General features: G+C 42.4%; 1 protein-coding gene across 2 annotated transcripts in view; it reads right to left on the bottom strand.

Annotated features, from left to right (window-relative positions):
- The window catches only part of rabgap1l (RAB GTPase activating protein 1-like), an 85,845-nt gene that overhangs the window by 7,929 nt on the left and 63,478 nt on the right, over positions 1 to 14,438 (bottom strand). For both annotated transcript variants that reach the window (XM_040185380.2, XM_040185381.2), the window contains exons 18-20: positions 11,911 to 11,952; positions 7,462 to 7,590; positions 307 to 399 (exon numbers count right to left, since the gene is read on the bottom strand). In XM_040185380.2, coding sequence (XP_040041314.2) covers positions 307 to 399; positions 7,462 to 7,590; positions 11,911 to 11,952 — 264 coding nt within the window. The remainder of the gene's footprint in view (positions 1 to 306; positions 400 to 7,461; positions 7,591 to 11,910; positions 11,953 to 14,438) is intronic.

The following is a 14,438-nucleotide window of genomic DNA, read 5'->3' as shown; positions in this document are numbered from 1 at the left end:
TCACTTTCAGCAGCAAAAAAAATGCAACTTCGCCCAAAAATAAACGTTATAGATGTTTTATCTATTTTTTTTCCAGCCAGAACTGTGTCCCAAACATCAACGACATTGTATTCACAGGAGATGTCTAATATTGGAAACATGGAGCTAATTTTAGCAAAGAATTACTACAACAGAAACTTTTCTTTTTTTTTTCTTACCATCTGGGAAGCAATTCAATCAAATAATCAAATAAGATTCAGGTATTTGCTTCTGTAACGAGGAACAAATAATCTTACATCTTAACGTTGGTGTTTGTGTGCGTCCTACCTGGAATCGGTCGATGGGGTCTTCTTGTTGCAGCTGACTCTCTCTCAGTGTCTGATATTCCTTTTCAAACTTCTTCAGCTTTTTTGTTGGAACCTAAAAAAAAGAAAAAAGATTCAGATTAAAGCCAACAGGATGAGCGATGTCACCGACTGATGCGCTACCAGTTTCTTTCAGTAAACAATATGCAGCCCTTCCTGTGGTGTAAATTAGGAGTGCAAAGTGTCATAATTAGCAATTAAAATATCCAAATACAACAAAAAGCCTACTATACTTTTAAACATGTGCGGCCCGGAAAAACAAATGAATCATTCTCCTTTATGTCTCTTTCAATAATGATATGCACATATTTAGTCAAATATTTGGTGATTGAACGTGTGACTTTTAGTTACGGCAGGATGGATACTGAAAAGCTACAGACCATTAAAATGTCGGGAAATCTAAACCTGCATCTATGAAGTAAAACTCACACAAAGATGATGCATCGGTCATGACACAGGAAAGCAGCAGAGCAAAGCAGTTTTCACCGCGTTGTAACTGTCTCTGAAAGTAACTTTAAAACAATCGGGGCTTGTTTGAAACCAAACAACAGTGACGTATGAGACCACAATGATGATGTTGAACTGCATCTGTGTGTGAGATTCAGGTGGGTGGTAACGTCATCTCCCCTGTGTGGAAACGGCATTACCATAGCAACCACCAGTAGTGCTGGGGAGTCAGTCCCAGTCACATGACCCCCCTCCTCTGAGGCTGCCATGGGTGCGTGTCTGTCGAGTACTTAATGTCCCACCCTTGTATGCCATTTACTTCTTGAGCGTCTTGCATGCTTCATGTTAGGTGTGAGATGAATCCCTTCTTCTCCGGCAGAAAGATCACATCTGGCACAATAATAATCTATTAAAAATAATTAATTTACACACTAGTATGTGTGTCTTTGTTATTCTTGATGGAACAATTTAGTTTGTATTCTAGTATAATAGTAAAAAAAAGCAGTAGTATTAAAAAGAGGCTTGAAATGTACCATAAAAAGGAATCTCACCTATAAAATATAGATGTGTCCTGAATGTTGAAAATGACAAAGAGTAAAGAAAATGCCAGCAATAACCAAGTTAATCAGTTAAAACTGATGACAGATTATCTCCATACATAAAAACAAGGTGAGAGAAACATACAAGGAATGCACAAAGGACAGAGACTGCGTGAGAGGGAGTAACATGCGATGTGCGTGTTTCATGAGATGCTCAACACCTCCAGATTTTCAGATTTTTTGTGACTCGAACACACCCACGCGATCCTAAACCCACCTCTCCGTTTGTGCTTTCACCTCGTCTCACACACTCATTCATGGCCTTTAAGCAAAAATCTACCCCATCAGTTAAAGACGGTCATATTTTCCAAGCTTCCAGTATGTGATGTGATGGTTTGACATTGAAGTTTACAAAACTAACACTGCCAGTAAGTATGATCTGTTCTCTCACTCTTGTTAGATTTTCCAATTTAACACGTGGAAATGAATTGAAAGAGAAAATGCATCTAAACATTTGCACATAAGTGTTGTTCTCTTGTGAGTTACACATTAAAACCAGAATCATCGAATTGACAAGCTGAAGTCCAGCTACTGATTATGCAACTCTCCAACACCCGTAAAACACACAGACTCTTGCAAAGCAGAGTAGGGCTGTGCTCACCTGATAGAGGTAAAGCTTTTATTCACACACATACACACACACACACACACACACAGAACCAGTACAGCTTTTATCACACAGGATCTCCACCGTTCAATAAAAACGGCCTCAGTGCTTCCTGGTCTTGTGGCCATTTTTGTTGAAAACCATCTGATGCAATGACTGTATAAATGTGTTGCAAAATAAATTCCACAAACTGACACAATTACTAAGAACTACCCGACTTTCGCCTGGAGGCAGACTGATGTTTATATAGTTTTTTCATTGTGTGGCTGATATATTTAGTAACTTATAAATAGCGGTTCTAAGTTCCTCAGCGTTACCAGTTATCAGCTTTATCACAGGATCATTTCAAACTCTGCTTAATATATCTAGACATTCCCCCATTTCCCATCAGGAAAACTAACTTGCTTCCTGCTCCAATGAGTTACAACTGGTGAGCACGTGTGAGGCTCAGCGTGGTGTTCAAGGCCTCTTCAGACAGCGGGCTAAAATGGTTGCAGACCCATGCATACCTGAAGTTAAAGGTGCTCCCACCATTGCATGAAACAAAGGCTGCATTTTGGCCTCCAGTTCTGCCACAGGACGAAAAATCCCTGCCAGGAGTTGGTCCTCACACCTGAGCGATTTCTCTCACTTGGTGAAACTGAGCCCTGAGATCTGATTGGTCAAGCCACAGACACCACAGCTTCCAGCGGTTAGGCCTCTTGAACCTGACTCTTTCTGGTCCAAAGCTTGTCGGGGACACCCTCGTTCTCACTGCTCCCGAGAGGTCCGGCTGCCCGAGGCCTCCCTGCCGCTTGTTGAATAGTCTTAGTGATTATTAATAATTCTATTGATCTAAATGGCTTACTTTCACACTAGCTATTGAACAGACATGCCCGCACGCAGATCCCGACAAAGGGTTTGTACCTTCTTCTGCATCCTCATACGTGCTATGCTTTCAGTGTAAACATATTGAAAGTCTAGTTGGAGGACGGAGGCCACTTGGATTGAGGTAATGCGATTAAAGCGGTTGGTGCCACTGGAAATGGTACCAGGCCCACATATAGATTTCTGACCTGAATCCCTGCTGCAGAAAAGGAAATTGGTCCCAAACCGCCAACCGGAGATCACACACTGTACAGTTATATCTGGCGTGTATGCGTATGTGTGTGTGTGAGCATTGAAACGGCGATACGCTACTATATAAACTGCCAGTCCATGGGTTTGAATATCAAAATAAGGACAAAACTAACGACATGTCATTAAAAACCAGGCCATGGATTTCAGTTACCCACAGGATGGAAATGAAACGTGTTTCAATATAAGTGCTTCATTGTATGAATGAATATAACAGCAATCAAAAACAGTTTGTTTGGTTTTGTGGGTTTATGTATCTCTCCCATACACACATTCAAACACACACACACACAAATAAAGGTCTCGATTGATTCCAAATTCGTATCCGTAATTGAAGACAACTGACACAAACGAGTGATAAAACCTCAAACATCTGACACACTTTCAGTAACACAACACACACCGGTAACTAAATTGGATTTTAGTTGGTATTCTTGAAGCCTGTGGAGCAGATCATCATACAGTTTACATTATTAACCACATGGAGAGAAACATGTAGTTAGTTTCTGTGGAATCAAACTTCCGCCTGCTTTTTATAAAACAAGAAATACCATAAGGAGAACAATTATAAATTGAAATTACAATAAAATAATAAAGAATGCAGGTGCATTCCGCTTGCCCTTTATCCTTATCTAAAAACAGCACAAGATAAAGGTCAGATGGAAAATTTGGGAATGTCTCCAATCAGAGAGAGAGAGAGAGAGAGAAAGAGAGATGACAATAAAAGAAAGACAACTGGAATGAGCAAAGAAACAGACCTACCACCGGTCTGGGAGCTCTCAGAGGTCTGGAGTGGGCGACCAAGCGAGTCAAAGTGTCCTCCTCACCCGGTCGGTCGACTACATGAGCGTCGTATGCAACCATTATGGACACCTCCTGCATCATCTTGACTCCTCTAGCTCCAAACGACAACAGCGACGTGCCGGATGAAGGAGGGAAAGGAGGAAAAGTGGCAGAGGCGCGGAATGCAGCTGATAAGATTCGGGTTTCTCTCCGAGAGGGAAGAAGAAGACGACGACGACTGGCTGCTTTCAAGAGTCCCTCAGGAGCCGAGCCGAGCCCCGCCCCCTGAGAGCAGGAGGGTGTGTGTGTGTGGGGGGCGAGAGCGTAGTACAACACACCTGTTTGTTTTCTCCCTCTCTGTAACGCTAGAAGTGCGTGACAGGATGATGTGACTTTTTCTTCCTTTCCACTGAGTGAGTCCATCCCCCTCCCCTCTCTCTCTCTCTCTCTCTCTCTCCCTCAACGTCTCCCTCACTCCCTCCCGCTGTGAAGGTTGCACACAGGACATTTTGTTTTCTTTCTGTTTCCTGTTGCAGATAAAGATAAAGATAAAAGCTGTGTGCGCGCATGTGTGTTTGAGCTAAAGAGATATCGGAAGGAAGTTGTCAGATCAACCACAGTGACTAATCGTTCTTAGTTCCACATCCTTCCGACAGCAGAAACCCAGCAGGCGAAGTGAAAGCGGCACCGAGGCTGTCCTTGACTGTGCCTGAACACTGCGGTACCCTCCCACAAGACCCTGTGGATAAAAACTACCTGACGCCCTCTCAGCGGATGTCCACAGAGGAGATGCGTCAACGGCCGTCTGTGCTTCTCTCACTGTGTCCCCGATCCCATCGCGCTGCACCATAGAGGTCCCTTTGTTGAAGAATGTGAATGTGAGTAAAGAGTCTTGTTTTTAGCTCAATAGTTCCAGGGGTTTCCAGAGAGAATGCATTTATAAAGGGAGGGGGATACAATAACTGATTTGGTTGAGTTCACGCAATTTGTGAGGGCCAGCACTGTGTGTATTATTCTACGCCACTAGAGATGAGAAACACAACGATAAGGTACCTAAATAATCTAACGTGTCTAAATCTGCTCAAAATATAAGGCAGTGGAATGAATCAAATCGATCAATATTTTGTGTGTTGTAAAATAATAACAAGGTTCATATTCAATCAAATATTTCTATTCTATAAACTGAAAAAGTGTTAATGTAGAAGAATTTACTTTCCCCTGCTACCCTTTTCTTTACGACTCTCTAAATGATTGTCGGTGTCACATCTTCTTTCTACTTAGTGTTATAAAGTTTAGCTTCTCCACTGAAAGAAAAAAACGGATTCTTCAGTCAAACCCTGAGCGATAAACGAATGTACGACATCTCTCTCTCTCTCTTCCTTTTTTCTTAAAGTCCTGAAAAGTTAGCACTCCAGCTGCGGCAGGGCGGATGTTTAAGGAGGCTGAGAAATTCAAATTCTTCCCATAATCCCCTGCGAGGCTAAGCCATCCTACTGCCCGTTGTGTTAATCAAGCCAAGGTGCCAGTGAATTCTTTCGATGTTTTAAGCAGCTTACAGAGTTCCCCTGATCCGATTTAGACGTCGACAGTGAAAAATATGTAAAAGGGGGGTGAACAGAGAGCAAAACGGCTTGAACAGGCTGGTTTCCCCCCTTTCTCGCTGATGGTGTTTGAACATGAGTCCTTGTGGGAGAGAATTGCATCTGCTGTACTCTCATGTGGGACGCTGTGATCTGTATTAGAACGGGTTGGTTAGATGGTCAGTGGAGGAAAACTGGAGGAATGATAAAAATGGAAGACTCTTTGTTGTGCTCCTTCCCCTTTTTTCTCTCAACATTTTGTTTTTATTTCCCTCTCTCTTGCTGACTTGTTCCAAATATCTTTCATCCACAGAGAACATTTTATAAAAGTAATTTAGGATTAGGACCTCAGACTCCTACATGTTATTTTTGTTGTGTAACCCTCGACTTGTTCAGTATTCTCTCCAGTGAGAATAATGTTTAAGGAAGTGCTAAGGGAAGAGTAACCAGGCTTGTCTAGAAAATGATAGAATGGAAAGAAAAGGGGGAAAGTATGTACGCCAAACACAAGAGGAAATTGAGTAACAGCAGGGGAATGAAAGATCGGCTGTAGATTATCAAGACATAAGCAAAGGCAAACACAGAGTGTTCCCTTCTGACCCGAGGCATCCCACGAGACGGCCTGACCATGGCCGGTCAGTTCTCCCGCATGAGCAGTCTCCGTTCATCTTTTCATTTGCGTTTTGATGTCAGTTGCTTCTGTTGTGTGTGTGTGTGTGTGTGTGTGTGTGTGTGTGTGTGTGTGTGTGTGTGTCTACAATCCTGTTGATGTGCTTACCCATTACTACAGGTGAAAAATACAAGGGAATAAATGAATGAAAGTGTGAATTAGGATAACGCATGTACACAAGTTCAATGCATATGATCATCACAGTGACGACAACCAATAGTCCATTACAATAATAACGATAAAGAGAAGGGGATGTTTAGGAAGAATGTAGGGGATGTAGGTTTATGAATGTGTCTGTAATGTGTGTGTAGGTACACGTTTGAGTGTGTGTGTACTCTTTTACAACACAAGCCCTGTCATAATGCTTTGCATTTCAGCAGAATTGTGCAAAAATGTCGCCACACCACTAGAGATAAACAGCGATCAGCAGTGCAGGATATCCTGCATGTAGAAAAACACAGAAAAACACCAAACATGGGAAATCTCAAGCACCTAAGGCCATGCATCTGGCTAATGCGGCATCGAACAAAACACACAGCATCACAACCTGCTCACTCACTGAAGGTTTGTCATGAGAAAGATCTAGACATGACAAGGCTCCACCACAACACCCTCTAAGGGCACACGGCACGCAGAGCGGCAGGTAGCCCGGCCTTTGTCATCACAAGACAGAGTGGCAGGCAAGCCAACCTTAACCTCCACGCACTCCCACATCCACACACTGTGTCCTGCTTTTGGTCTCTGGTGACCTCAGTAAATTCCTGAACTGCCAGCAGCCTCATTAAGGTCAAAATGAGAATGATAATGGGATGTGTGTGTGTGTGTGTGGGGGGGGGGTATGCAACCTGGTAACTTATGAAAGCCATCTTGTACCTGCTGTTTCAGTCCGTATCCAATAAAAGGTACACAACTAAACTACAAATAAAATGGCAAAACTACTTGGCAGGTGGCGTGCAGGAAGCTTTTAAGATCTTGTTTGGTAAAACAGCTGCATTCTGCAGCCAAATACACCGCCATGAGAGCAGTGAGAGATTTAAACAACACAGTAGATGTACAGAGAACAATAGATTATAGATTAGCATCTCCATACCTAACAGGAATAAATAAATCACTTTAGTTCAAGAAATATAAGAGAGGATGGCACGGATCCTGTTAACTTACAGCTACACTATGTAAAAACAGGGAAATAATCCAATCCAATACTCCAAAGTCCGAAAAGAGATATTTTGTAAAGCATACCAATTAAAAGTTCAACCATTATTCCTGCGATGTAGTGTTTCATGGACAAATAAAGGAAATCAAGGATGCCCTTTACCTTGATGTTGCAGGCCTGCTCCATAAGTCTGCGTGCGTTTTCTGCAGCTCTGTAGCGTTTTGGAAGCTGAACTCTGAAGAACTTGAGAGCACCTTCAAAGTCCGCCTGCAAGAGGTCCTCTTTAGAGGTCTGCAGCAAGACAGGAGGAGTTGGGAGAAGACAGGAAGTGGGTGTGAAGACAGATATACAATATGTCACTGCAGGTTATTCTAAGTTTGACTTAGATCAAATATGTTCAAATACAAAAATAAAAGATAATCCACTTAGAAGTATTGAATTGCAGAGCTTGGAGCAAAGAACAGCGGCATGAAAAAACCCCTCAAAATGCCTCAGAAAACGCCAAAATAATACAGCGTGGCAGCTCTGTGGCTGAACTTCAAGATGAATCACAGTAAACAACAAGCAACACCACCATCTTGTGGTGTAAGTATGAATTGTGGAATCCAACCAGAAATGATATAATGTGCAAGGCTGATAAACTGTTACTTAAAGACATAGTATGTATGTTTATAAAAGCAAAAAGAGTAGATCATGTTTTTGTTTTATTTCTGATGGCAAATGAGTGAATCCAAAAATGATAAAATATACAACTTGGCATTATCAATACGAGATCTTGAGGTGTCCTTTTATCCTCCATGAGATTTACATCCATGTAACACTTCTAGTTTTTAGCAGAAAACTAACACGCTACCCATCTCTATGTAAAATAAACTTGGGCCAATTAGCTGGTTCTCCAAGTTCCTCCAATGATCAAACCAACGACCGTGCCTTTTTATCTCTAAACCCGGTCCTTCCCTGCATGCTCATTTTCTTTCATCCATCCTGTTTTCAAGTCCCCTTCTCTCACCGCCAGTAGCTTGGGGACAAAGAGCCGGTGTCCCATGCCAAGGAGACCCATCACCCTGCAGTACGAGTCAGCGGAGGCCTGACTGCCGTGGGCACTCTCCTCCGACTTCTCCTCTCCATCTTCCTCCGTCGTGCGTACTGCTGGTAGGGGCAGGTGTGTGGTCAAGGCAGGTGTGAGGGGACGGAAGGGCGGAGGGGAGGGTGGAGGGGATGGGCGTGGAGTGGGGCAGGGCGAGGCAGAGGGGCGGTCCCGCTCCGGGGCCAGGGTGACCGGTGACTCCAGCGTGTCGTCCTAACGTCCCGATGGGTTTCGGGGGGGGGGTTTGAGGCCGGGTGGACCGGGAGCAGAGCGTGTTAAACTTAAAGGAGCACAGATCTGTCTCCAGGTCGCTGTCCAGCCAAACTGGCTCCCAACCTGGGAGGAGATGCTGATAAGGTCAGTGTCGCCACAGAACGATGTTCAGGATGCCGGCTCGGCAAGGAGAGACAAGACGATAACAGGAACAGCAGAGACGGCCCCGGAGTGTAAAGCGTGCGTCGTCAACATGAATCCAGTTAAGAGATGCAAAGCACAACGCAGAAAAGTGGACAAGGCGTCAGTGGAGGCCACCCAGCTTGCACCACTGTCAGAGCCCAGGAATGCGGTGCCACGAAATGACAGTCAGAAAATGATGTGTGGACGCTGCTTTCGGCATAATGCTGAGTCTTCCGGCTACCTGATGCCAGATTCACTTTGAAATCCAGTCACACTACCCACTCTCATCGTCCCGTGCCCAACTCCCCCAACCAATTCCAATCCAGTACACTGTTGCCAAGCAACAAAGCTGCCAAACACGTGGACCGCTGCTCAGGCAAACAGCAGCGATGGATGAGTACTCCACCTTCCTTCGTTGTTAGACTTCAAAGGCAAAGAGAAAATCTCCCTCCCTATGCGCAGCTGAGAGGCCTTAATGCTGAAGGCTCGGTGTGTGTGTGAGACGACACATCAAAAAGCTTGATGCGTGTTGTCCCCGGTTTCAAAAAAAGAGGCCACACCTGGTATGAAGGAAGGAAAAAAGGAAGGAAAGAACAGTATGAATCCTTTTATCTGAAGAGCCGGCGGTTCTGATGACGAGGCAGAAGCAGACGAGATGTGGGCAGCTTGCATGGGAGGATGGAGCTTTCTGCTTTCAGGAGATGATGATGCATTTGTGTTTGTTTATGGCTGAGTGGACGCTGCATTCGTTGAGTCAGATTTAAGCCACGGATGCATGAAAAACAACATGAGGAAACGGGTAGAAAAAACGATGAAAGCGTATTTTACGATTGCCTCTCTGTGTCCGTCTTCACTGAAATACCCCCCTGATCTGAAGTCGGACCGCATGCCAACCACATTGATCAGCTCTAGACTGGACTCCAGTGTCCCTGCGGAAGATTCTCATCAGCAGCAGCAGCCAAGCATCCGGTCTGTATCGGTCAGTAAATCCTTTAGATTGGAGTCAGCTTCTTCAGATGGAAAGTCACTTCTGCCTCTCGACTGGCACCGAGTACACAAGTGTGTATGTTGGGCTAACACGTGGGATGTTCCTGGTCCACAGCTGGGGGGGGGGGGGGGGGGTGCAATGCAACAAAACCACAGTGTTTTCAGTCCGCAGTCTCTCTCTTTTTCACTCTCTAAGCCTTGCTCGCGCTCCCTAACACTCACTTTTTCTTTGTTGTGCTAACAGCTAATGGCTAGCAGCTAACAGGGGCGGCTCCATTGCAGAGGTCTGGATGGTGGACAGAGGTAGCGTGTTGAAGAAATGCATAGCCAGCGAACAGAGAAGAGGAGGAGGCAGAGGTAATGCTATCAGGTAAATGAGACACAGAATGATGAACTGTGGGATAAAAGCTCAAAGCAAACATCCATGGGAGGCTCAGATGGTGAAAGAAAATTGTCCGAAAAAAAAGAAAAAAAAAATGTTTTTTCCCCCTCCAGGTCCAGATTGCTAACGCTATAGCTAATGCTCCTGTTGTGATGGGTAGAGCAACTGCTAAGCACGAAAGGGAGGGAGGTGAACACAGATGGAGGGAGGGGGATGAGAGCGGAGGAGAACAGGATGGGTGGAGGAGGGAGGAGGGAATCTCGGGGGAGAATGCCGTCATGCCTGACCAATGACAGGCATGCAGTGGAAGCCCCTTCCACCCTCCTCAAATCCTCATTTGTTCTCCATTTCCAACCATCGCATGCACCACATCTTTCTGTCTGGCTCACAGAGTACGTTATTGCCAAGATGCAGAGCAGGAGGATGTTCTAAAAACCAACCATGTGTGATTCATTTACAGCGGAAAGCCTGAGTGTGACTGCGTAAAAAAGCTAAAAAAAATACATCTTTTATTTGAACCTGTAAATGTACTATTGTTAGAAATCTTATGTCTTCATTTGTCTCTTAATTTCTTCTATTTGTCCATAGGCATCTTCTAGAGGTAATGTCAAAATATGTTAGGACCTATAATAATATCACATGCATTAACAATAAAAATATTACATAAATTGACTGGACATTGACTTGCCTAATCTATATACTAATCTATTATATTAATCATAATATCTAATTACCGTTAAAAAAAAACGTAACATTTACCTTTTCAGTTTAAACTGGCTCATAATTGGCTGGTATATTGGTAAGCTGCATGTTTGTGAAATTTATTGATACATTTGGTTTATTTGAGGATGTAAAAGTGGAAATGGTTTTGGGGTGATATTACCCACCTTTATTTACCGGATATCCATGGCTACATGAAAATTCTTGATTTTTTAACTTATTCTGTTAAAAAATGATTTTAAAATGTTAAATTGTTTATTTTATTTAAGCAAAAAGACTACAAACAGCATTTCCTATCTTTCAAAATTTAAGTTGTGTTTAATGTTGTCTATTAATGTCTATTACTTGTTTAGCGTGTGTGTGTGAGTCTGACTCTACGCTTCCATTTAAATACATTTAAAATGTTTTGTTTACAGATTTCAAATAATAATAATAATTATTTTATAATAATAATAACAAATAATACATTTCTCTATCAACCTCTGCGGGAACCATGCTGCATCCATAACTGTTTCTTCTAATGGAAGAAATGTATTCTAATGTTACAGATGTATTAATATGTGTAAACTTTAGCTCAGGGCAGTATGGGTGTGACATGGCGCATCAGGTTCAACATGATATTTAACATAATGAGTCTTAATTTAGAAATGAGCCTCCTAACTTCAAGATACAGTGTCTGATTTAAACACTAGGGGGCAAGAAACGCCTTCTTTTCAATGCCCCTCCTCAGACACAAAGTAGTGTCTGCAGAATCATGCTTCACCACTCATACTTTGAGCAGAGCTTTGAGGTAACATTCCCACGAATTACATCTGTAATAAACTGATATGTGCATAACTACCATCTTTATTCATTTATTTTTACTAGCAATTCATGGAAATATTTGACCTTAAAGCCACATTGGTTCATCTTTTGGACACAAAACTAAACAAATACATGATTATTAAGCACTATTGGCAGTAGGGGTTTGACATGAAAACTGATTTTATAGTTAAGTGAATTTAAGCAGATGGTTACATGAATGTAAGTGAATACTAACCTTGAGGAGGGCTAGGGCTACATTGAAGATGATGTTCAGACCCTAAAAGAGAACAATTAAACATAAATTAGGACACGAGGGGCAAAACTATCATGTCTATATGCATCAACAGGTTTCAAAAGTTTCAGCGTATTGATTTCTGAAACTGAAGATATTCTTCCAGAACTGAAATTTGCGTGCAGTCCAGTGTGTTGAGTTTACTGTGCCTTGCTTTAATCATGTATTGTTTCATTACAATAGCCATTCATTTTAAAACAATATAAAGCCAAATTATACTGTCTTTTGTACATTAAATCTATAATGTTTCTATATGAGTCACCGATTGTTGTTTCAGACGCTTTGTTTTCTTTCACATGCACAATAATGGTGTAACGTTGTGTCTTTTCCTTTCTCTCCTGTCAACACAATCCTTTGGATTCTGACACAGAAAGAAGGAAAATGTAAAACTGATGTCAGCTCTGCATGGGAACACCCGTCTCCTTGGTCTCCGTGACAACCAGTTCACATGGCAACACAGAGCTAAAAATATCTGGGCAGCTCTAAAAATAACTGGAGACAGAGAAAAGAGAGGGGGAGCTCTGCCTTTCCACGGCTGTGTCTGTAGGCCTCAAGATGGTGCTACAGCGCTGAGGCAGGATCCAAGGCGCGTACGAGAGAAAGAAAGATAACCTCAGTGTGTAAAGTACCAGTCAAAAGTTTGGTCGCATTTTCTTATTCGAATCATTAAGAGAGTGAGCTCGGACCTTTGACTGGTACTGTATATCCAACGAGGATTTATGGGGAGAAAGAGGTAAAAATGCAGAGAGGGGAGACATCGTGGCACAGACTGGGGAAGGTGACGGGGCAATGTTGCAATGGAGGACTGAAGGTTGAGCATTACATGACGAGAAATGACAAATATTAAGATTCATGACGAGCACAGTTAAGTAAATATAGTGGTGGGGAGGTAAGATTCTTCTTAAAAAATAATGCTGGACAATACCGAATACTTAGTGGTTACTAAATTTCTAATGACCAACAACTCTATAGCGACTCACATTTTACTTAAAAACATCACGTGACATCGAGTTGGAGCCTGGGACTCCCCACCTATCAGTAGAAGAACGTGAGTAACTTGGATTTGGGGGAAAAACACTTGCTGAACCAAAGTCAAGCAGCTATTACTATATATACTATTACTGATATTGCTAATTATGAGGCATAGAAATGTTGAATGTGATAATAAATAATATAATGCTACATTACATAATAATCACAATAAAAAATTGATTTGGGAGACGGGAAAATGTAGTTCCAATGTGAAGAATAAAATAATTTTCAAAGTAAACTGTTGAAGGAACTTCCACTAACTAAAGAAAAGGAATGCTAACTGAGAGGCAATAAAGGACAGAACAGGAGGGAAGGGACAACATCAATAAATAAGAATAAAGAGCAAATAAGTAATGGTAGTGAAGAGATGGAGCAATGACAGACTGAGAAAAGAGATCAGAGAAAACAAATGTAGACACTACTGTTTAAACAATGAGTCAATAAACAGGGAATAAAAGACAGCAGAAGAACGAAAACAAATGGTTGTTAAAAATGGTAGGAAAGAGAGAAAACAGCAAGAATAAACAAGGAAAGAGAAAGATAGCAAAGAGAGGACGAAATATAGGAGTGGGACAAGATGATAGAAAGAGCGCGGAAGAGGACAGTAGACAGAGAGAGATGGAGAAGATGAGAATTGTGGTTTAACAAGCAGATTCTCATCATGCGGCTCATTGGGTGAGACAGACCTGGGAAACTTTTAATTGTTCTGCCCGGGGCCACATGGAAGACAGAGGGAGGGAGGGAGGGGCGTATGGACGGGAGAGGAAACAATAGGGCATTTGACTTTTGATGTTTCAAGTGACTTCAAGTCAATTAAACTTTCAGAACATGGGAAGAAAATGTCAAAATATATATAAAAACACTAACAATCCATTTCCTACACCTATTAATATGCATAATGGTGAAATGCTGTTGGGTAACAAGCACTTTTGCTTTACACTTATCAGCATTTAATATAGTGCATCATACTATGTTGCTGCTTCACTTGGATATAATATGCATGAGTACCCTTGAAATGTTAACAGAACTCAAGCTGTTGTTATTGGCAACGCCTTTTCTTCATCCGCTCATGTCGGACGCGATGTTCCTCAAGGCTTTCATCTTGGCCCCTTATTGCTTTAAGTTTCTACATTCCAAAAGGAATATTTATTTTCCAAAAGGACATAGCGGCATGGTTCCACCACCAAATAGGGCCTCAGTCAGCTGCTCCCAAGGCACCCTCATTACACATTTGGCTTCACCGGATCCGTCTGGCAGCCTGATAATCTAAAAGCTCTGTTCCACTCCTCACCTGAGTTGGCGAACAATACGTCCGCAGATCAGGTGTTGCAGCCAAAAGACATAAAAAACTAAGCCGTGGATTATTATTATTATTATTATTATTATAAGTCAGTGGCAAAAAGAGAAAATTGCAGGGGTATAGATTTAGACATGCCTCT

The sequence above is a fragment of the Gasterosteus aculeatus genome, chromosome 8, assembly GCF_964276395.1.
Source record: "Gasterosteus aculeatus chromosome 8, fGasAcu3.hap1.1, whole genome shotgun sequence".
NCBI lineage: Eukaryota > Metazoa > Chordata > Actinopteri > Perciformes > Gasterosteidae > Gasterosteus > Gasterosteus aculeatus.
Note: the sequence above shows the minus strand (reverse complement) of the source record. Positions and strands in the feature narration are given on the sequence as shown.